The sequence below is a fragment of the Drosophila montana genome, unplaced genomic scaffold (genome assembly GCF_035044405.1).
Source record: "Drosophila montana isolate Dmon_TW-CO22-7 unplaced genomic scaffold, ASM3504440v1 contig_3733_1, whole genome shotgun sequence".
Lineage (NCBI taxonomy): Eukaryota > Metazoa > Arthropoda > Insecta > Diptera > Drosophilidae > Drosophila > Drosophila montana.
The window spans coordinates 5,502,327-5,526,405 of NW_026998620.1; the positions used below are offsets into that span (position 1 = coordinate 5,502,327).

Below are 24,079 nucleotides of genomic sequence, written 5' to 3' on the forward strand. Positions count from 1 at the left end.
TTGCAAATGTCGCTTCTGGTCACATTGTAAATAGGCGTCCTTTCGCAAATTTTTTTTTTTTTTCGTACTAGTACTTACTAATATAGTTAAATTATATTCAATTTAAAAGTAATAATGTTGACTGTTTGCCGTCTGTGTCTAGCGAAGGATGCCAACTTCGTCATATTTAATGGCCAAGCAGCAGTGAGAATTATGTCTTGCACAGGTCTCGAAGTTGATCCCAACGATAAGCTACCGCAGCTCATTTGCCATACATGCCGAGTGCGTCTGGAGGAATTTCATTATTTTCGCAAACGATGTCATGCCGCCGATCGTCACCTACGTCAATTAATTCGCCAGGACCGTAATTTCGACTGCCAGACCAGTGATTTATTCGATGGCGACAAAGAGGATGCACTTCTTTTGAAGGATGTAGCGCTATGCTCCTCCACAGCGTGCTCAGAGAGCAATGCGCATTGGCGCAAAGAGGCGGCACAGCTTATCCGCTGTGAAATGGAGAGTTACAAAAGTGATTTGCTTGGCCTATGCAAGCAGCAAGTGCGCGAGGAGATCGAGCAACAAGTGCGCAGTGAAATGGAACCCCTACTCCTCGCGCAGGCTAGAAAGGAATGTCATTTGAGCGTGTTGGATGACCTCTTTTACGATATTGAGACTTGGTTTGTTCACAAACGCAACAATGTAGTGCGGGCACAGGCACTTGGCTCCGACGGATTTATCTCCGACATGGACACTGCAGAGCTGGAAAGCATATCGACTATAGCGGTTCAAAATACCAGCAACTCCGAGGCCGAACTCACGATCCACGCAGAGTCCACTAATTTGAATGCCAGTGAAGTGGGTGTAGTCGAAGTGCTTGGTAATATCGAAAAATTTGAATGCATTATCGAAAAGAGTTCAAATACAGCAACGATTATTTCAGATGATGAGTCCCCTGACCAAAATCAGACAACAGATGGAGTATCTTCCAATAAGGAAAAAGTTACTAGACCTGCAACTGTTGTGCCATTAACAATGGTTGAAATTAACATGCAAAATACCCAGTACAGTCACTTGCGAGAGGATCTAAATTGTGCCAATTTTCTACCTACGAAAACTGTAGCGTCCCCAGCTAAACAACGACCTTCCGAATCGAAACCGACTACAGCAAAACCTCTAAAAAGAAATTCTCCATACGAGAGATTAAGGGAGCACATTTGCCTAATACACGGATCAGGCGCGAAGCAGAGGAACACATTTAATTCCAAAGACCGAAACTGTTACCGTTGCCGCCTGAGAGGCTCTCAGGGTAAAAAAAAAGCATGTTAAAAATAACTATTTTAATCGTGTACACCATTTTATATAACAAGTGTTCGTATTGTTCAATATCTTACTATAAGCTATTTATATAGTATACTATACATTTTTTTTTTAATAAACAATTTTGCGCGCCAAATACGGATTTTTGGCGTTTTTAAGCACTAATTCTCGCTTTCAACACTGCACCACAATAAATGTTCGTGCGTAAGAGTCACGAACACTAATACAGAATTTTAAGAAAAATTAGATAGAATCGAACTAAAAAAATTGATAGTTTAATATAAGAGCAAATCAATTAAATGGTAGCTGTAGTCTCAGTTAAAGAAACGTTTCTTATTAGGTCGATTTTCACTGCTCTTCGTCAAAAATGTAATTTAACATTAGCACAACAGCAGTAGATCCAAAAGAAATTAATGCGTGCTTTTAATAACATTGCTGCAAATGTTAAGTTTCAGGGTGCCCACAGCGTTATGTTTAGCTGTTAGTGTTGGTTAGAACATTTAGCCCACTTTGTACCTTTGGCGTCTGTTGTTGCGTGCAATACAAAATCGGAATTACAAGATTCGTGATGTCGGCCACGGATGAATTTTATCCAGATCTAGAGACGTGGTGTCGCCTGTGCCTAAGGGAGCTCAAGGATGCGCACACAATCTTTGCCGAGGACGACAAGGAGTTGTCGATACCGATGCGCTTGATGGCCTGCCTCTCACTGGAGGCGAAGGCAACTGATGGCTTGCCGAAGAAAATTTGCGGCGATTGTCGATACCAGCTGGAGAAGTCATTTCTTTTCCGCCAGCGAAGTCAAGCGGCTGATAAAAAGCTGCGGAAACATATTCGCCTTGTGAGCATGGGTAAAAAGAGCCGCGTCTTTGCCAAGTCGTTGGATAATGACTCGGATGAGGATGAGCTAGAATTCGTGGAATCCATGGAATTTATAGAAAAACTGGAGATGCTGCATGAAAAAAACTCACAAAAATGGCGGGAAAAGTACAAGGAAGAAATTAAAAAAGATTTTGAGTGCCGCCTGGATTCCGCGCGCACTGAGCTATGTGGGGAATTGCGCAAACAACTGATGGAGGAAGTGCGAAGTGATGTGCGTCAGCAACTACATGACGAAGTGCAAGAGGAAAGCCGCAGGGAACAGCTAGCAAAGCTTGTGGGTGAACTTGAAGTTTTCTTGGTTGAAAAGAAAGCCGGTCTCTGGGAGACTCTGGGTGAGCTGCCAGTTGACCCAAAGTTGAAAACCACATCCACCCCAGAGTCAACAACAGCACTAGCACCAACACCTATACCAGCGCCCAAGCCAACAATCGAGCAGCGTGTAACTCGGAAACGCGGTCGCATCTCGTCGCCCACAGTTCAGCCAAAGCGTCGACCAAAAGCCTCGGACTCTGAAGGTGCTGTATATACGATGGAGAGTGACTCCAAAGCAGAGACAGTATCCGCGGATGACGCGGAGATAGACACATCTGCGCCAGATACCATGGAGAGTTTTCGTGATATAAAGATGGTCGGCGCTGGCGACGTGGTGACGAGCCAAAATGGAGAAATCTATATCATAAATGCTGCCTCATCGGCAAACTCTACGCCAGGTTCCTCAATAGAATTTCAGCAGGAGAAGAACATCACATCGTACAATAGTGAGCATTTGGTTATTCTAGTAATTCGGATATCCTGTAACCACTCGCTTTTGATTTCCATTTGCAGTTAAGGACAATGGAGAAATTCAGTTTACCGACTCCAAGTCTGAAGATATTGGTGATGTGATGGTGTTTAATCTTGATGATGAGGAAGGCGACGATCAGCAGGTGTATGAGTTTAACGACAATGTCATCATATTGGTAAGCAGCCACAAGGAGTAGCTCGCATCTAATCTAATCGATTTTGTATCGCTTGCAGTCAGAAGAAAAGGGAAACAGCCAAATAGTGACACCCGTCAAAGGTACAAAAAACGATTTTGTGGTGAAGCGAACTCCGCGCAGCAGCACCAAGCCGACGGTTGGACGTGCCAGCGATACGCTGAAAACGTTTCAGTGCCAGCTGTGCCCGATTGCGTTTGCTACTGAGAAAACGCTGTCGCGACATCTCAGCACGCACATCAAAACGCTGAAGAATGGAACCGGCGGGGCGCTCAAGTGTCCCGTTTGCCAACTGCAGCTGTCCTGCGCCAGTTCGCTAAAGCGTCACATGATCATCCATACGGGGCTGAAGCCGTATAAATGCGATGAGTGCGAATTGTCGTTTTCGCAGCGCGAAGTCCTTAAGCGTCACATGGATACGCACACGGGTGCGAAACGCCACCAATGTCCACACTGTGACACTTGCTTTGCCCAAAAGACTAATCTGCAACAGCACATTAACCGCATGCATATGGAAGGTGAGCGTCAGCACAAGTGTCACCTCTGTAAGCGTAGTTTTAATCACGTGTCGGGTCTGAGCCGTCATCTTGTCGCCCACGCAGGCGTCACGTTTGCCTGCAAGGAGTGTGGACGTCAGTTTAACGACCGCAGCGCTGTGCAGCGACACGTGCAGAATGTACACAAGGTCAAGGATACGGGTGCGGACTCTGCAACGGATAACAATGGAAATGATACGGAATTTGAATAAGTGTGTTCAAGTTCCTTATTATTTGGGCAAAGGAGCATCTAATTGTATTACAAATTTTAACAGTTCGAAAATCTTTTTAGCATAATCCAAATATTTTTAAAAAACGTTTTGCAATTTTATTCGATATTTTTTAAGTGCTCACAATTATTTTTGGCACTAAACAAGAACATTTTCTTTATTGGTTTGAAACAGTCGAAGAAGACATGCAAAAAAAAAAAACAATTTAGCACACGCAAAATCTTATTACTAACAAATACGAATTGGAAACATCCGAAACAGTTTCAACACGATACGGTATAATATAAGATAGCTAGCTACATAGATTTAGTATACACACAGTTATAATATATAATTCACATAACAGAATGTACAATACGCTTTAGGCAAAAACATGTACATACATACATATTTAAACATTGTAAACAATAAACATTTATATAAATATGTATTACGAGCCATTTGCACTTAACTATAGGCCTAAGCTTATAAATTAAACGTCAACAAAACTTTAAACCAATACGAAAATCAAATGCAATGCAATGCGATTAATATCAAGAGCGCCTTTAAATGAGATTGCCTAGTAAAACAGTTTCGAGTTGGCGGCTCTTTTTAAAATGCCAGCACCGAAATGAACCGTTTAATAATTTAGCATAGCGATTAAGAACAAGCGATTGGCACCCAAGCTAGCTAAACATTGGAATATCTATTGTAACGAGTAAGTTGTCAACATGGCCGAGAGGCCTACTGCCACTGTTAGTCTGAGTTGGTTAGCGAGCTGCGTTGCGATTCCAGCGTATTGGAGTCGTTGCGCTGGCGCAACATACGTGGCTGACTGGCAGCAAAGTTGGAAAAGTCCTTCATCACATCCTTATAGGTCTCATCCTCGCCATTATACTCATCGCTCAGACCGATCTCGTCGTTGAGGCGCGTTAGGCGTAGACTAAAAAGAGGTAAAAAAAATATACTCTAGTTAGGGGTCCACATTCAGTGTAAGAAAGCTTTCAACTCACAGCGTCACGATGTCTGCATTCTTCTGCTCAACGGCAATATCCAGAGCCTTTTTGCCATCACTGGAGGCCAGATCATAAGCAGCCTTGTGTTTTAGCAGTAAATACACCTGTGCAATGTGTCCTTTGGCCGTGGATATATGTAGTGCGCTGTAGCCAAGCTCATCGACTGCATCAATCGCAGCCCCATTCAGAAGCAAATATTCACAAGCCATTACCGACCCAGAGAGCACTGCCTGATGCAGAAAGGAACGCTGACGGTCCTGTACATTCTTCCAGTTCTTGTCGGCGCCTAGAGCAAAGGCCATGCACATAACAGGTAGATTATGCACAACAGCTGCTTTGTAAAGCAACAGATTGGCATCTAACTGCGTGAAGGGTACTTCTTCTGGCATCTCAGCGTCAGATTCGCCTTCAGTACTCTCCTGATCGCTGCCCAAGATACCGGGAGTTTCATAGCGGTCCAAAGCCAAATCATCACCAATTACTAGTAAATCATCGCGCGATATGCTCAGCGACATTGAGGGAATGTTTATCGACTCATCATCATCATCATCGTCCAATTCGTCACCAGTTTTAGCCGTGTTATATATACTCGGATCATCGCTGAGGGTCTTGGGCAACGGTCTCTGCTGGCGACGCCGCCTCAACTTTTTCACTGCCCACTTGCGTGTACCGCCCAGCGAGAGTGTCGCACGCTTGCCAAGAAGTCCACCGCCGCCGGACCTACCACCAACTTCACCGCCATCTTCTGCTGTTTCGCCGCTTTCTATGCTCAGCACTTCGGCCGTTTCACTCGACAGTAGATCCTGGGGCTTGGGCATGCCGCAGACAAAACGCCGCTCCACATATTTGGCCTTGATCCAGGCTTCGCGCACTCCAATCTCACATTGCTCTGAGGGTTTCCTAAGCTCACAGTCTTCGCCGACTCGCGCCTCGTAGATACGATTCACGACCTCGTTTCCAAGCTCCATCATTACCTTGACATTCTCCGTCTCCCAAGCGTCTAGCGTCAGGGAGCGCACCTTGCTGTAGTGCACGCCCAGGCTGCGATGCACACCTGAGCACTCGATGCACAGCGTTATGCCCAAATTGATGGAAGCCCAGCGGGGATCTGATCCGCGACAGTCGCAGCACTGCGCATTGCCTGGTATTTTGAGAAACTCCTCCCAGTGACTAAACATGATTCATTCTGGTATTGTTATCTATGTAAACAAATATATATGGATTTCTTCACACTTACATTCGTCGCTTGGCGGGCAGCGCATTCGGAGCATTTGTCGACTGTGGTCGTGAGTGATGCGTGGAGGCGTGTTGTATGGCCGCGCCAATGCTGTGCTGCAGCGCGGAGATCCACAGCGAGAGCATGTCCGCCGAGTCCGCTTGGAGTGTGTGTGACCTATTTTGGAGATAATCCACTTAATTGTGTAATGTAATTAGGGCTGGATAGGATTACTCACTTGGTTGGCGATATCACCTCAAAGCAGAAGCGTCGATCGCCTTCGTTGACCGGTCGCACGGTACATATGCGCAAATCCTCCTCCATGACCGAAAACGAGTCCTCGTTGCTGCGTTTTCTGGAATGCGAATCCAAATCACTTCAGCGTACGGCACAACAAATCACAATCACAACAACAACACAACAACAGAAATCAGAATACGAGTACAAAATGGCAAACAAATGACGATTTAACCGGCAAGCAAAACGAATGGGAAAAATCAAAAGAAATGTGCAAGAAAGAAACTATAGATTTTTCACCCACCTGTAGACCAGCTGATTATCACTGAGGTAGAACCAACGTCTACACCAGGTCTTGAAACCCTTTGACTTTTTCTTGAACAGATACCCCTCGACATTGTGCGAGGCGCTGTTCGTATTGGTATCGCAATAACGATTCACGCTCATGTGTCGATTCTGCATGACCTTTTCCAGCTGCTGATAATCACCGCGCAGAGCGTTCAAATCCTCGCTGATATTCTTGAAGAACTCGTCAAAGTCGTTGCACAAATCAAAGCCCTGATGGTAATAGGTCACGCACGCCTGATAATAGTCCAGCAACTGTCGAAGAGAATACACAACGATCACCATAAAAACACGTCCACAATTGCTTTTATTTATAAATAATATGAATACATATTGCCCCATATTGGAGACGTTCAACGAACCTGCAACGAGGGCAGTTCACAGCCAACTAAAAATGCTGCCCGGTGCCAACTGACTCAACGCTGATCAATGGGCCAGCGATATCAGAAAAGCACACTACATACATATCCATTAAGAGTGTATCGCTACAATTACGTCATAAGCACAACAATTCTTGTTGATTTTATTTATTTACGTTAAAGACAATGAGTTTTCATTCACAGTACCCATATCGCCTGACCACAATGTCGATAAGAACTATAAATAATATCAAGCTCTACTTATTTTGCCAAATATTAACTTTATCTTTTGCAAATCTATTGCAAATAAGTATAAGTATGCATTACTTTGTTTATTCCAGTCTGGATTATTAGTCCTATCTGAATAGTTTTCTAGTTAAGCCTTTTCTGGGAATTGCCAAGAACTTTGCAGCTAAAGAAAACGATATCCCAAACTCGTTAGCCTGGTCATCATACACTCACATATGAATGCAGTTAATATTCAACACAAAACGATTGTTTCTCAGAACAATTTGTCTGTTATCAATTATTTTTTAGGTTATTATCAGGTGTTGAAACTGAAAGTCTGTATTGTATTTATATACCCTAATAGAAAATATTGTGGTTTTATCATGACCACTTGAGTCATGATAAAAATTTCACAAAATTAACTTTAAACAAATTTTAATTTTATTATACGAATTTATAATGGAAAGCTTGGTACTTTAAATCTGAGTATCTCTTAGCATGTCTAATTTCTTATATACCTACTCTAAAGGTTTCCATTTGTATTTAAAAAAAATGTATTGGACCTGATCATTAAATGCTTTTTACTATTATCTTTTGAAGACTGACTCCACTCTCACTTATTAAAAATATATTCAAATCTGTAACCATAACTTGAAATATTTAAAATTTCATGTTGTGGAAAAAAAAACCGAGCTCTAACACTCTACCTCTCACTATCGCTTAGATGCTAATAAAAGGCAGATTTTTATTAAACTCATAATGCTTTTCAACAGCAAGCCTGTTGAGACTAATTAACAATTTTGATGTACCAATTACTACAAAAAATAAATATATCTCCAGATGCAGGTAATTAAAGAGATTTTCGGAACTTACCGTAGAGAGTATAGAAGGTACCTTGCGCGCCTGAGCTAGCGTTATATAGTTGACATAGTCCAGAGCGGTGTGCTGGAAGCAAGACTTGGAGGCGGACAGAATATTTGCAGCCTCCTGGACTTCCTGTGGTCGATTTTTGCTCGCCTGTTGATGTAAGGAGAGATGTTCTTATCGTGGACAACAATTTAAAATATTTCTACAGTACGCACCTGTGCGTTCTTAATGAGCGCATTGTCGTAGCCCTCGGAGACCTTTAAGAAGTGTCCTTTATAGTCCTTGACCTGGTTAATGTCGTCTTTGACGAATACGCTGAGATTTTTTAACACCGTTCGACTGGCCTGATCCAATAATATTGTATGAAACTTGTTCATTTCCTATAAAAAAGAAAGGACACTTTAATATATAAATTCATTATGTAGTTGCCTGCCTGGATGACGCACCTGGAAGCAATGAATCAGCTTGCCGAGCGCATTGTGCGCATTTTTATTGTCGAGAAAATGCTGCTGTAGATCCCACAAGGACATGGCAAATGCGCTAAAAGTCATAAACAAGCAAGCAGTAAAATGTGCATAAGATAAGAACATAATTGAAGAATAAAAAGTGCGCAGTTTACCTCTGGTTCTTGACATATTCCTTGCCCGAGTCGACGGCCACATTGCACAGCTTGATGATTTTCTCCAGCCTCTGCTCCAAATGCTCAATATCCGTCTCCTCTTTGGATATAAATTGTCTGTGCCAAAGCAAATTAAATACGTTAGCAAAATCTTTTGGACCCAGCTGTTGTTGTTTGATCGATGTAAACAACGAGGCAAGTGGCGATGCTGAAGAAGCACGGAGTCGCTGTCGCAAGTGATTAACGTTGCCCAGTGTGTGCTCAATCAGGGGAATTTTCATCGGGGAGAGGGTTTACGGGCCTGCAGGCAATGGCAGCTACGACGTAGTTGCTACTCTTGCTGTTTATTTATGTTGACTCTTTTAATTTATGCCACTTTATTAAAGTGCTGTTTGTGCGTTTAATTAAAGGCGCGCTTTAAAGCCAATTGCAAGAACTGCAGACGTGAAAGATATAGCAAACTTAGCATATTGTTTGTGTTTAATGTGCAAATTGAAAGAATAAAACTTATTATCCCTTGCTATAGTTTGCTTGGTTTTTACAGTCTTAGTCACAAATGTTTGTAACCTGTCGCGTGGCTTCGCCCCATGTGAAAGCTATCGAAATAGCTAAGCTGGGCTGGCAATTAAAAAAATGTCTATCGCAACAAGCGAAAGCTTTTGTCTTTGGGCGAGATTAACCATGGCATGTCTGTCTTGCCTGGGAGAAATCTTATCAATCAGCGCCGAAAAACGTTCAATCGCTTTGCAGAGCAATTAGTAACAACAAATACAAACTTCACACACACATATATAGGCACAAACACACACATGTGTGTGTGTGTGTGTGTTTCACATCATGCTGTGCATGAATGATAAATTCCAAAACACTGACGATGTTCAAGTCAAGTGCAAAGTTTTTTCGATGATGATTAAGCGGCAGCAATATTTGAGCCGCGTTAGATGGCGTTGCGGGGGGATAGGGGAAGGCGTCTGAGCCAACGAAAGCTGTTGATAGCACGAAATCCATGCGGAACCAGTCACGCCAGAAAAAAGCTACTGCCATGGAGCCTAAATGCAAATACCAAATGCCAAATGCGGAAATATAATGCGCAGTGTGTGTTGATGGAAAAGGGGGGGCTTTGTTTTGTGACTGAGGGAGGAAGCGAAGGCTCAATACGCACCTGAATCTCGGCGAATCCTTCAGGCATTCCTCAAATTCAATTGTGGCGCGCATTGTTAAGCACACACACGCGACGTACGCTGTATTTTGGTGTACTTGACCTGCAGTATTTGCACTGTTGGCTATTTACACAAATCGCTTAACGAAATTTTTGGCTTCTTTCAGCTGTTGCTTCTGGCACAAAAATTGATTCTGCTGATTTAAGCGATGCAGTGCCTAGATGCTGGCAGCTGAGTTGCAATGACACGCGCACATTTTTTTCAGGCCGCAGCCACACATGTAAGCTGAGCCACTAATTAATTGACTGCTGGCGTATTTAAAGATAATTTACCAAAATTTGCCACAAAGCGACGCACACAACAAAACGTCGTCGTCTCACTTTCTACTCGCGCTCAATAACGTGCTAATTTTGGGCAAAACGCATGGACAGTGTTGTGAAACAATTGAGTGGCGCTTAAGCGCTATGCAGCACTTGCACTGCCTTTGGTTCTTCTGCTTCTTTCGCCTGGTGCTGTTTTTGTGTAATCTAATTTTTCTATAAAAACACAGTTATTATCAATGCACAAAAGTTTTGCATACCATTTGAAAGTGCCAAGTGCTAATTTCTTGTATGAAACTATGGAAGTGAAGCGCTGAATCGTTGTTGAAAGTCGTCGTCGTCGTCGCCGCAGTCGTCGTCTTGTGCTTTTCATTTGTTTACCCTTTGTCTTCTGTTCTTGTTCTACGTGTTTGCGTTCCGTGTTCATATCAACCTGCAATAATCTCCCTGACGTCACAACGCGGCAAACACACCCCGCCAGGAAACGTTGACCTGATCAACCGAACGATCGACCGACCAAGTGACCAATTGGCACAGCGCAGCGGAATGTGGAAGTGCCACAAGTGCGGCAAACCCGTTTACTTTGGTAATTTAAACACCCACATATGCATGTGCTTATAAACACACACACACACATATAAATAAATACAATCATAAATTCGTGATGTGCATGCCATTTGTTTAAATAACAAACATTCAAATTACATATTTCGATTCAACACAGCGGAACGTAAACAATCACTAGGCTACGATTGGCATCCGGAATGTTTGCGTTGCGAGGAGTGCGGCAAGCGACTTAATCCCGGCCAGCATGCAGAGGTATTTAATTAAAGCCAGCATTTGCTTCAATATGCAATTATTCACATGCATTTCGCTTCCACCTTTTATAATAGCATAAAGGAGTGCCTTATTGTCATGTGCCCTGCTATGGTGCGCTGTTCGGACCGCAGCTTTTTGGTCACGGCACGCGCGTTGAGTCACACAAGAGTTATGGAGTAAAAGGCGCGCAGAAACCAGTCGCCGCTCAGGCTAATGGACCAGCACTGCCACGCGACCACTTGGAGTCTAAGCTGAAGGTCTGACGCATGTTTATAAACTTAAACATAGAATCTTAACTAGCAAAGTTGACGAATTGCAGGTTTACAATCAGTTTTATGACAATAAAAGCCTCGAGATACGCAGTCGTGAAGTGAATAACCGTTTGGTCTTGGAAGGCCCTTTGCGTGTCTTTTGGGGCGTGCAAGGCGTCATTCATCTGAAGGAGGACGATGATCAGCGCACGTTTATAGTGCGCAAGCGCAACTCCTGCCGTACGTCCAAGGCAGCGGATGTACGTTTGAATTAGCCAATTGTTGAAAACGTTTTTATCGTTTTTTTTAATACTTTTCTTTGGCAAACAGGAAAGCTGTTCTGACAAGGAGAACGAAGCTAGCGACTCGGTGGCACCTCCCACGACCACGGCTAGCGAGATGGATCCACTTTCCACGGACATTTCACTGTCGGAAAGCATGACCTTCGACTCATGCAGTCTCAATGAGATATCCGAGCTGCCGACAACACCTGAAGATGCATCCGCGAATACGACAGGCAGTGGACAGCTGGTAAATGGGCAGCCGAATGCCCACAATGATGACGAGGATATAACAAGTACGGATTCTTCGAGTACACTAATTGGCAGCGGCACAGAGGCAATCACGGCAAGCACCAGCTGCGTGTCAAGTACGTTGCCCTCTAAATTGGATAATCTGGAGAAATTAGAATGGGATGATATTGACGACTTGCTGCAAGTGGAGCGGCGTCACAGCGAAAAGGATAAGATCTATGGAACGATGCCCGTCAAGTTGCCCTCTTCTTCGTCGCAATCGTCCAGCGAGAGTTCGCCAAGCAAATCCTGCACGGATAGCACATCTTCTACAAACACGCAAAATAATCAAATAAACTCTGCCTCTTCACCCACAACGACTACCAATACAACAACAAGCAGTAGCTCAGATAACTTTATGACTGCCACTGGCTCCCTGACTACGAACACCAATACACAAAATACTACCACTGTGAGCACCAGCAACACCACATTGGAGGACTACAAGACGTCTGAGGATGCGACGCTGAAGCCCATGGATTTCGAGGATTTCAAGCGCAGCGTTCATCAGGATTATGTAAATGGTGCAAACTCGTTTCAGGAGCCAAATGATGATACCCTGAAACGTAATCAGCCTATCGATCCCTCTCGCATAAACGACTCCCTGAAGTTTTACGGAGAGAATTCGGCTATGAGCAAGAGCTTTAACTGTGAGCACGCGTTGCGCTCCATTGATCCCACTCTGATTAATGACACCATGCACTTGCGCAGTAGCGTTGACTCCAGCCGTTCATCGCAGCGTCAGTACGCTTTGCAGAAGAGTGGCTCTGCTTTTGCCTCCACAGCGCCCAGCCGAGAGCAGCATAAGCCGTATGAGCAGGGAAGACAGCTCTTCGAAAAGGGCATCAATCGGTCCAAGTCGGGTCCCAGCTGTTTCGTCTATTCCGACAGTGATGATGACGACGATGCGACGCTGCGTCCGCATCGTTTGGCCACAGTCCGGCGCAGCGATGTGCCTCGGCGTTATATCCAAATTCAAATGAATTGCTATCCCAAAGAAGGTGGAAGGGGCGCTGCCAATGCCGGTGCTGGTGGCAGTGAGAACGAGTCGAGCCGCGCCGACGCCTCATCGGTAATGTTCAACTTTAATTTATTGAATGAACGAAATTACCTTATAAGACCTGATCGCAGATGAGAGATTCGGAATGCAATATCGATAAAGATTATTTGATGGGAGAGAGTAAGCAGGTCTTTCGGTTGTGCTCAGCCTATTTTTGCATTTATATTATTGTAAAGTTTTTGCCGTACTTATTAGACCGAGTATCTCTTTTGGTATACTCTTGCAAATGGTTATATAACTGCCGCACAATGTAGTAGCAGAACCCATAATATGTATTCTTTATTAGTATCAACATGCAATCAACATCCGTCTGTCGATTTGTTCACCGCAGGCGGGCTTGTCTGTTTTTTTTATAAATTAAAACTAGATCCCTCAATATACCTTTAGGCATATTAAGAGTTTCTTGCAGCTAGAGGCGAAAGCCGAGTTCTTATTAGAAAATAATTAAGTGTATATTGGGCAATAATTTGTTAATTAGCACGCATTGCCGTGTGTCTGCAAGGGTATTCTAATGTTCGGCATACTTAAGATCTATTTATTTGATTGTTTTTGTTTTATTCAAATAATTTTCTGCGATCCGAATTAGCAGTCGCAGAGCAAAATATGTCCTGTAGATTGTGATGTTTGCTGATTGCTAATTGTATCTGTGTATAAAATAATGTGCATACCTATATATGCTCATAATATAATAAAACTAAAGTAACGTTAGGCACGTAAGTTTATTTAAGTTGATTAGAGAATGTACTTTTCCCAAGCATATCGTTATCTAACTTAATAATTCTCTCAACATTTGCTTAGGTGTTAAGCGGTGCTGTGGCTGGCGACGAGCTAACCCAAACGGATGAGCTTTATACGGCCACCGCAGGCAGAGATGCGGCGGATGGCACCGAAACGGCTGCCAATGAGGCGGGCTTGCATGTGAATGAAGATGGCGTTGTCTTGAGAAGACCGCCGCGCACTGGAGCTGCAGCAATCAAGCGACGCAGTGGCAATCGGCGGTCAGTTAAGGAATTCAAAAGCTGATGCAGCGCATCGTTAAATTGTAATTATTATTTACAGATCCCGGACCAAGCTGAAACGTCGCTGTTCAATAAATGGGCACTTTTACAATCGGGAAACATCGTTTTTTACGCCCCCATATGGCTCTCAAATGTCTGTGTGGGTCTCATCGCTATTGACCACGCAGGAGGTCATTAATTTGGTGCTAGAAAAGTATAAGGTGGATAGCGCAGCGGAGAATTTCTCGCTGTTCATCGTGCGCGACAACGGTGAACAGAAGCGCCTCAAGGACAATGAATATCCGTTGATAACGCGCATTACGCTGGGACCGCACGAGGATGTTGCGCGCCTCTTCCTGGTGGATGCGCGTAAAACTGATGAAATCAGGTGAGTAGCCCAGAAAGCGAATCATGTCATATATTTATACAAACCTGTTGCACCTATGTTTTCAGTAATGAAGTTGCTCAATTTTTAAATCTATCGCTGCCTGAGTGTCGCGCCATTTTGGATCAATATGATCAGGAACTGGCGCGCGAAGTTGTCAAAGTTAAAGAGAGGTAAGCACAAGTTATATTAATTTATTCATTCCAAGCAGATATGTCGTGGCTTTGTCAAGTTTTTCATTAAAATTTTATGTATCACCTATACACACATTTAAATTTTATACCTTGAGCAGCAATACCACTCAGCAGAGCTGGTTTTCTGCAATCGCCGAATCTAGTTTAAAATGCTTTTCATAGAACTGAAAAGTTCTAGTAAACAGTTTTTTCACCCGTGGGGTATACTTACCAAAATAGGTTTCAGCTTGCTTTCAAATTTTAATAATGAGCAGCTTTGAAAATGAATAAAGCCGATCGGACATATATTTAACTTTCGCCCATGCAACCTTAAAAGTTTTTGTGTAGAGTTTAAAAATAGATTTTGTCGAATCTTGAACTAACGGCCATACACCTTGGGCAGACCCAACTTGCATCTAGTCCGGATCAATTAGATATATATAAATATATATGCAGATAAACTGTAAGATATACTGTTTCTTTTTTCAGATACGCTGAACTGCGCCGTCGCATTGTGACCCGCATGGAATCTCTAAAAGTGCATTTGTAAATGCCAACGGAATCTCCAACTGCATCAATTTTTATATAGCCATAATGTTTATGCGGCCAAAAAAGCGACAGCAGCAAAGCAATAGTATTCCCTACATTTATTAATTTTCATATAGTATTTAGGCAAAATTACGCATAATTTAGTAAACATTTGGCCCCAGTGAACAAAAGCAGCAGCTGTCTTGAGCCGCAGTTAATTTTTTTTGTTAATACAAAAGTAACTAACAACCACAATCAGGCATTTCCAATTTATAAAGCGATTAAGACTTGTAACTAACCAAAAAATAATTATTAATCTGCGTACACACACACAGACTACCAAAATATTATACTAATTTCATTGTGCTGAAAATCAAAAGATGTATGTTTATGTATTGTTTATTGATAACAACTTTTAAGCCATGGTAAACAAAAACAGCAAGAATATGAATTATATGTATGTATAGTTTTTATAGCATCAAGTGCGTCAGATATTAAGCGCAACTTTTTTACAGGCCATTCGATAAAGTTAATTGATTGAAAGCAACAGCAACAATAACTATATGTAAAGTAAGATGGACTTGTTGATTGAAAATCATTTGAATATCAAATAAAATGTAAAGATTTAACAAACATGTTGATGATCAGATTTGGAACAAAAACATAGCTTAAGTCTCAATAATTATCTATGCACAAGCACAGGCGCAGTGACCCGTGCCAGAGCAGAAGTCAATGATGCCATTACAAGTAAAGAAGCTGCTATGGAAGCAGCCGCTTAACACCCAGGCACACACACACACACACACGCGCATAGGCGGCCCAGAACGCGGCCTATGTGACTGTGTGTTCGGGACTATTAATTTTAAACTGACAGAGCCTGGGGGCCAACGTGGCTGGGACTTAGTCTTGGCCAAATGCTTCGACTTGGTGGCTGCCTTTGGCCAGCCTGCGAGGCGCTGACGCGTTAAATGGTTACGGGCTATCCCGGTCAGAAGCGTTGGCAATAATCGTGGTGACGGCGTCATCGATTCGGGCCAAGTGTGCCAAGCGCCAATACAGAAAAATCAACAGCCAACGACACTAGCAGCAGCAGCAGCAGCAGCGGCAGCAACAACAACAACAACAGCAACAACTGTGGTCCATTTCGAATGTAAACGCGATTTAGGCACTGGGGGCAGGTTCACGACCCATTGGCCAAAATTGCCGCGGCGCAGTTAAGAGACATTGTTGGAGCGTCAAGAGCGCTAGCGAGTCGAAAAATAAAATCGATTCTGGATGTTGGTATGTCACGGACTGCTCTCAGCATTTTAATGTTGCTGGTGGTGGTGCTGCGGCTGCGGCTACGGCAGCTGCTGCGGCTGGTTGTCGTCTGGAAGCGCCAGTCCCAGCAATGCGAATGTCGCGCGAGAGAGCAGGCGACGATTGGCAGGGGTTGATTATTGCGCATACGCAGTGGCGTACACTGAAATAAATTGTAGAAAAGAATTACAAATAAATACGCCAAACTAAGAGCCGTAGAGTTTTTAAGCTTACGATTGTCATACATGAAAGCTCAACAACAATTCGAATATATTTTACTTTTACAGTGAGGACCACAATTGAGGAAAAGCATTTCATGTCGGAGCCCAACTTGACAACCCTATGTCATATGACAGTTCCATGTGCGCACTCTTACGTATCCTTGTGGCGCTCTTTTTCCGCATTCTCCTCGGCTGTCGCAAAATTCCAATGCCGTTTGGGGCCGAGCAATGCAAATCGATGTGCGCTCAGTTTACGTTTTGGTCGCGTCGCCTACAGTTCTATTACGTTCCGTCATCCTGCTGCACTGCATCGTTCTGAAACGCCAGCGATTGCACAGCTCAACTACAAAACTTACACTCACTTGCGTGTGTGCGTCTGTTCGTCTGTGTTTGTGTGTGTGTGTGGTTGATTGTAGGTGTGCGCGTGTGTGAGCTATTGAATACTCGGATTTGATTCGACTCGCAATTAACATTGCCAGCGGAAGTCGTGAACTATTCGCGTCGCATTTGAGCCGCTTCCGTTAGACGACGCTCCTCTCCAGCAAGTCCTCTTATCAAGGCGCCGCTCCCGTTGCCGTTGCCGCTGCCGCTGCCATGAAGCGTTTGCGTTTGCCGCTCATTGCCAGCGTTTGTCTGGTGCTGGTGTTGATGTCATCCTGTCTGCTTGGCAGCGCCGATGCCAAGAAGAAGAAATACGTTGGCGAAACTGGCGGTGATTTTGAGTTTATCGATGAGGTAAGTTCCAAATTACTCCCAACTGTATATCCAAACTGGCTGTCATCGTCTCCGACTGTCACTTAGTTAATACAACTAAGCTGCCCTCCTCTGTGTATACAAGTGTGTGCGTGCGTGCGTGTGTGCGTGTGTGTATGCGTGTGTTTGTTTTGGCCCAAATAACACATTTGCGCTTTTAGTCAGCGTTTTCTCTGCTTTTGATCGAACTGTTATAGTTGCTGCTTTTATACTCTCTCACAAAATGAAAAGAGTATATTGGCTTGGAGCAATGATTGTGTTGTTGTCCGTCCGTCTGTCCGTAAGAATGTGATTTCTATCGTAGATATTAAATGGCTACGCCAAACGGGACGTGACAAATCGCGAATCTATATCGTCTACAGTCTTACAGCTGTAATGATCACATAAAGACTACTGATGAGATCTTTAAGAAACTGATCCAATTAAATTTTATATAGCATACATTTAGCGGTCAGCCTACAATAAGCTGAACGGCTATAACGGAGTCCGTTGCACTCGACTGCAAAAATCATTGACAATAAACATATTGGTAATGGTACGATAATGAATAATAATATAATATAATGAATATTGTTTTTTTTTGCATACGTATATATGTAACAGCATACGTATGTAACATGTATATGCATATATTCTTGATCAGGACCATGAGTTGGCAATCCCTTCTAAAAATATACATTTTCTTATACCATTTCTAGCCAAGTTGATAATTTTCTCGATATCTGTTTATCTATCTCTCTTCGCTTTATACACCAAACTTGGTATGTGAGTTCTTGTAAAAATATATAAAGCATACTGCACATTTTTAAATATCTCGCCTCATTCTCGCAAATACGATAAGGCATTCTACGAATTGAGATCAAAGTGCACAGCGTTCGGCGTGTATAGAACGAATGTGTGTAATGGCAGCGCGTGACTATATACAGGGTATCCCCTAGTCGGTCACTGCTGACTTGTGTGCTGTCTTATGTTTTTTCCTCGTTGTCACTTCTTTCAACTTTGCAAACGCTACTGAGGCTTCACAACAAAACACAGACACTTCCAGCTACTTGGCACAGTCATCCTACCTGCTGCGTGTGTCCAATACGCTCCTCTTGGCCCAAACGCTTGTCTTGCCAATTACTCACGCAAATCCGATTTGTAGTTGTTGCAGTTTGTAGTTGTTTTTGTCGATCAGAACAGACAGTAAGCCAGGCACTGGCAACGACTTCTGCTGCTGTTCTCAGCCAAATGGCCACCTGGCTAGGCCACACGCAAGTTGGAGTGAGACAGAGAGAGAGAGCGAGCGAAAGAAACACTAAAAATCAATAGCCAAAGCATTTGGCGGCCTCGAGTCGTTTGCAGCGCGTAAGCGTAAACTATGAAGTAAGCACTAAGCAGCTTTGAATTTGTCTGCCAACACACAACCAACAGCCCCCACCCCCCCTGCCCGCTGCCCCTCCTTGTTGGCTGTTAGTCACAGACGCAACGTCGTCGTCGCCGTCGCCATTGCTATTTGCATTGTTTTTGCAGCCATTTGCTTCTTCTTCCCAATGCGTCGACATTTTACTGTTCCGTTTTGTTGTTTCATTTTTGTTGTCGTTTTGTATTTTTTTTGCTGTTTTTGGTTTGTTTGCCATTTCAGTTTTATTTCTTTTCGTTTCCTCTTTGCCATCTAGCTCTCTTTTCACTTTTTTTATGCGTGGTCATTGCTGCGTCCCTCTCAATGTATGTCTTTGTATGTGTTATGTGTGTGCTAATAGGCCCATGCGTATGTGTGCCTGTGCCTGTGCTATTAAGCGTTCCTGCCTCTTGCCTCCTTTACACATACACACACAAATACACGTCGAGTGGAGCTTTGAAGAAAATATATTGCAAGGCTAAAGTTTTTTGAGAAAAAAAAAACCAAGAAAAAAGGAATCTGAGCCGAATGTACTAACGCAGAATTTTAAACAGTTGAAAACCGTGCCACATGTGTGAGTGTGGGCGGCTGTGGGGGAGCGTGGAGCGTAGCACACATAAGCAACAAAGCCAATTTTCAGATTCAGGTTTAAAATTACTTTTCTTTTACATCAATGAAAACTATTATACATGAATGACATCTTGATTATCATTAACAAAGTAGACGATCGAGTCTCCAGCCAAATACACATAAATATATATACAAATTTTAGATATTACATTTTCTCTTAAAACTAGATCTCCACCTCTATTTGAAAATATGTTTTAACTGCATCGATTAAAAAACCAAGTGTTGGAATCAACTGTTTCCGCCCATATATGTTTTGCAGTGAGAATCTCGAAGCTGAATTATAATCTTTATTTGATCTGCATTTGCCATTCAACAATGTATCAAATAAATTCTCTCAAAGATCTTTGAAAATGAGTTTAAGGCCGATCGGATAGTAGGCAAAACAATTTTTTCGAGATTTTTCCACACATGCGGGTGACATTTCCCGAAACCCCGTCTTAACGTGCACCTTCATCACATAAGGTAACTACAGTGAAAATTTAATCTACTTATCTCTAACGGTTTGGGCTGTACGTTGATCACCAATCAGTCAGTTAGTCAGTCAGTCAGTCACACAATACATATAAATAAAATTTGCTCCATATCTGTTACAAGCATATTTAATTATAGTGTTTATCTTACTTAACACAAAAGATTAATCGACGCATTAATAATAACATGTAGGCCAATTAACTCACACACTCCAAACTAATGGTTCAAAGAATATTTACATTAACATGACCTAATTAGCAAATTGTTAATATGTATATACAGATTAGATAGATATATAGATTATAATTTTATCAATCATATGAAAAATATCGTTCTATATCATTCAGTCTATTACGATACTACTAAAAAATCGAATCTCGAATTAAAATGTCTTGAACGATATAAATTGAGAAATACATTCCTTAATGGATTGAATGGACTTTTTGGAAAGCTGACCACGTCATATTAAAGGGGATGGCTAATATTCACTAAATTTCAATTTTATATTTTTTAACAGCGTGGAAAATTTCATGCGTTTTGTTTCTTTGTCGTTTTCTTTTCAGCTCTAGCGTATGGTATGTGTCAAAATAAAAAAGCTGCATAAATTTAATTTTTATGGGTTTTATTTGTTATATCTCTTTTTTTATGGCTAATCGTATAACATCTTTGGCTCAGACATTTTCCAATGAATTTGATTGTTTATATAGAAACTTTGTTTATTCAAGTATTTAGAAATGCCATAAATTATGTGAAAAGTTTTTGTAACCAAATTGTTTTCATTTTCCGAGGGGGCTGAGCGAATTGAATTTAATTGAAAAGTTGTCAATAGCTGATACTGTGGCTGTTTCAACCAGCAGACACAGGGAGTCTGAGAAAAGTGTCAAAGATTGCCAATCAGAAGATGAACAGAAAACAAAGTATTTGGATAAAATGTCACATCTGGGGGGAAAAATAATTGACTGCTTACGAGTGCCAAAATGGCGTTTCTCAATACGAACGGAAAACGTGAAAGTGACATTTCTGATACCGATTTCTTGACATAACTGACCATCAGCATTTTGTGTCAACAAATTTTCCAGAAATCCTGTTAACCTTCAGCTCGAATGTGTCTTTTGGTACAGTTCTGATGCTGTTCACTTATAAGCTAGCTTCGCCCACTCCAGCATATAACTAATACAAACGCAAACGGTTATTTGCTTTCTACACACAACGGAAATAATCTGTTGACGGGCAGCCTGAAAGTATGCAGCAGGAAATGCTTATAAATAATCATAAATTGTTGACATTAATAAAACACATGCTATGGATGCGGACTTGGCCTTTGCTCAGCATATTCACATGAGCTACAAATTGAGTCGGAATATACATATATGTACATATATTTCCATTTCGAATATGTAGCTCGCTTTGCACGCCCTGCATTTATTATACTATTCATATCGTGCAAATGATAACAAATTAGCTCAAGTCGCAAGGAATTCGCTTGATTTGCTGGCGCGCCCAACTGATATGCTTATTTATTGCTCGAGTTGAGTTGAGCCCGGCAAAATCTAGGTGCGTGTGTCTGTTCGTCTAGATGTGCTCCTTGCCATAATCAGCCAGGCAAACAAGTGCCATAGAAGCACTCGCATCCAACCAACTGTCTCCCTCTTGTGAGTGCCGTCTCTGTCAAGCGCATAGAATGGCAATGCTCATTTCCATCGATTACCAAGAAGCGACGCGCTGTTTGTCAGCACAAAATAAATCTTTGCAATGTGCATTTCACAAGCTAAGCGCACAAAATGTGACTGCAGAATACAATAAAATGCGAATAAAATCAAACGCTGAATTTTTTAGTGGAGGTCAAAAAACGTCGACTATGGAATACCCTATGACGACGGCAGATTTAGTTTGTGCTACGAAAAAGTTGTTTACTTATAATCTTAATAATATTATTCTTTTTATTGGTATTATTATTATTATAATTATAAATATTATTATTATTATTATTATTATTATTATTATTATTATTATTATTATTATTATTATTATTATTATTATAACTATTATTATTATTTTTATAGTTATTATTATTATTATTATTATTATTATTATTATTATGATTATTATTATTATTATTATTATTATTATTATTGTTATTATTATTACAACTTTTGTCTTAATTCAGGTTTATAGTTATATATGAAACATCAATTATCACATCATTAATAGAATGTCATAAGTCTGTTTATGTTATTTTTTGTAATTTGCATTAAATATATAAAATCAATAAATACAGAAAATGGGTAAAACGTGTTTCATTATTTAAGAGCTAAATAACTATGATTATCCGTAATTTTATGATTATTATAGCTATTATTTTTAATAATATTGTTTTTTTGTATGGATTGAATTGAATCAACCTAAATGCATTTATTTGAATTATAATTAATATTCACTACCTTGGCCTTCGGCGAACACATTGTAGCATCCACAAACTTTGTTAATAATTTGACTGAACAACTGTGTTGCAGAAACAAGTCAAATTTTCATTATAATTGTTTCTATTGATCTACTTGCATAATTTTTGTTTTTCAAGCTATGTTAAAGTTTCAGAAGTTTTGAATCGTTACATTATTTATGTTTAAGTTCCTATAATTCTTATTGTTAAAAGTTCTTTTTACTTTGCCAAGCCATCACCTTTTAACGCCAAGAGTTCAAAGGACATAGCGTAAGAACTAAGAAACGCCCGGTGTTGTAAATTCTTGTTATTCCTTTGAATTAACTTTTAAATGTAATCCAATTGATATTGTTAAGATGTGGCTTGTGATAGTTGTCGGAATATTTATCCTGTCTATACCAAATAATATATACAAATTATTTCAGCCAAGCACCATAAATAAAGCATGTAAACCTTTTAACTTCAATTTGATTCTAAATAAATTATACACATTATGTACGAATCCACCCTTTCTATGCTTAGAACAGGGCATCATAGGAATTGCAAGTAGTTTGCCCAGGGCAGACGGCAGACAAGAGACAGCTGAAACAACAGTCCTCCAGCATCCAATCAGTGCGTAAAATATGCAAAACTTTCTTTAAATGCGTGTGTGCGTGCCTATGCACTTATTCATATGTAAATTCGTATGTTCATATGGATATGTGCGGGCAATAAAGTTGATATGCATAATTTTTGGCTAAGCCCCACTTAAAGTGGAACAGACCAGGCCCCCAGCCGCCTGACGACACATAAATAAGGCAAAAACTAAATCAAAATGTGTATAAATTACGGTTTACTTGTAGCTGACCACGCATCCTACAACCGCCCCAAACATCCCAACTGCCCACCTACACATACGAGCGGCCGGTCATGTTGTAGATTCATTTTTACGAGCATATAAAAAGCATATTTTGTGCAAGTTATGCAATAAAATTTTATGCTGCCACACTGTTGCATAAGTTGCGAACATGTTGTAAGAACCTTGAGCAGGTCTAACTAGGCGACAATATATATTTTTAAGAGGGTTCCTAAAAGTATATGAACCCTTAAGCTCAGTTGACCTAGACCAAATGCTTGTCGTTAACACCTAAGTGTTTGGAGTGTTTGATTAAAGTCGGGTTGTTGTGGGGCACAATGGAATCTAGTTGGATTTTTGGTGGCAGGTTCATTTGCATGACAGTTCGCCAATCCCTTGGCTAGATTTGCATATTTGCAGCGAATGTGAATGTGGCTGCCAAAAAAAAAAAAAAAACTCACAGGGAACTCACAGCTGCATGCCGCCAAAACTTGCAATTTTCCCACGAACATTTTCCCATGAGTCCTGCCCCGCGGTCTGATGGAAATATGACTCAACTAGACACAACAATTTCCTTTCTTTGCAACTTATAAGCCCGTCGCAAAGTTTACTTACTGTTCATACATTTTGCCACGCCCACGTGCCCAGTTGTGCATTTTTATGTTACATTCTTTATGGCCAGGGGCCATGGTTCCGTTGGCTGATTGTTTCTCCAGGTCTGTCTGTCTCATCTCTCTAGCGCTCTCCTGCTTGTTTAATTTCTTGCTAGCTGCAGTCGAAAGTTGCACGTACACAGCCACATTAGCAAATTGCCCACTGTTTACAGTGTGTGTGTGTGTGTGTATGTAAAGGGTGTGTGTGGGCTGCCATGCCTGGCAAATTGCTTGCTCCTTTTGCCAAAAAATGCGGCCAAAACTGTTTATGAAAAAGTCAAGAAGCACTAAGAATGTGCACAAGAAGCCAACGACTACAATAACACAAAAAAAGGTCGTCCTT

The 24,079-nt window shown here is 41.5% G+C and overlaps 5 protein-coding genes across 7 annotated transcripts in view; 4 read left to right on the forward strand and 1 right to left on the reverse strand.

Annotated features, from left to right (window-relative positions):
• The first annotated feature begins 62 nt into the window (after positions 1 to 62).
• Positions 63 to 1,434, forward strand: LOC135436212 (uncharacterized). The gene is made up of 2 exons (XM_064693734.1): positions 63 to 856; positions 920 to 1,434. Exons 1-2 carry the CDS (start codon positions 115 to 117, stop codon positions 1,303 to 1,305), a joined length of 1,128 nt encoding a protein of 375 aa, XP_064549804.1. The 5' UTR covers positions 63 to 114; the 3' UTR covers positions 1,306 to 1,434.
• A 341-nt stretch (positions 1,435 to 1,775) lies between these two features.
• On the forward strand, positions 1,776 to 4,188 carry LOC135437221 (zinc finger protein 286A). The gene is made up of 3 exons (XM_064695104.1): positions 1,776 to 2,936; positions 3,004 to 3,137; positions 3,196 to 4,188. Exons 1-3 carry the CDS (start codon positions 1,865 to 1,867, stop codon positions 3,901 to 3,903), a joined length of 1,914 nt encoding a protein of 637 aa, XP_064551174.1. The 5' UTR covers positions 1,776 to 1,864; the 3' UTR covers positions 3,904 to 4,188.
• Positions 4,189 to 4,471: 283 nt separating this feature from the next.
• CenB1A (Centaurin beta 1A) lies at positions 4,472 to 10,344 on the reverse strand. Of its 2 annotated transcripts, none has more exons than XM_064695101.1 (10): positions 9,950 to 10,344; positions 8,788 to 8,904; positions 8,615 to 8,708; positions 8,384 to 8,548; positions 8,175 to 8,318; positions 6,674 to 6,969; positions 6,371 to 6,508; positions 6,154 to 6,309; positions 4,914 to 6,086; positions 4,472 to 4,843 (listed from the first exon to the last, which is right to left on the reverse strand). In XM_064695101.1, the coding sequence occupies exons 1-10, from the start codon at positions 10,000 to 10,002 to the stop codon at positions 4,657 to 4,659; spliced, it is 2,523 nt and encodes an 840-aa protein (XP_064551171.1). In that variant the 5' UTR covers positions 10,003 to 10,344; the 3' UTR covers positions 4,472 to 4,656. The 2 variants fall into 2 exon arrangements, with proteins under 2 accessions (XP_064551171.1, XP_064551172.1); XM_064695102.1 differs by having other exon boundaries at positions 6,371 to 6,487; positions 9,950 to 10,343.
• Positions 10,345 to 10,430: 86 nt separating this feature from the next.
• Rassf (Ras association family member) lies at positions 10,431 to 15,686 on the forward strand. The gene is made up of 9 exons (XM_064695103.1): positions 10,431 to 10,853; positions 10,992 to 11,086; positions 11,161 to 11,343; positions 11,406 to 11,597; positions 11,668 to 12,981; positions 13,768 to 13,967; positions 14,029 to 14,355; positions 14,421 to 14,525; positions 15,015 to 15,686. The coding sequence occupies exons 1-9, from the start codon at positions 10,814 to 10,816 to the stop codon at positions 15,073 to 15,075; spliced, it is 2,517 nt and encodes an 838-aa protein (XP_064551173.1). The 5' UTR covers positions 10,431 to 10,813; the 3' UTR covers positions 15,076 to 15,686.
• A 1,143-nt stretch (positions 15,687 to 16,829) lies between these two features.
• Cow (Proteoglycan Cow) overlaps positions 16,830 to 24,079 on the forward strand; it is a 50,552-nt gene continuing 43,302 nt past the window's right edge. For both annotated transcript variants that reach the window (XM_064693622.1, XM_064693623.1), the window contains exon 1: positions 16,830 to 17,308. In XM_064693622.1, the coding sequence (XP_064549692.1) occupies positions 17,168 to 17,308 (141 nt within the window). In that variant the 5' untranslated portion in view covers positions 16,830 to 17,167. The remainder of the gene's footprint in view (positions 17,309 to 24,079) is intronic.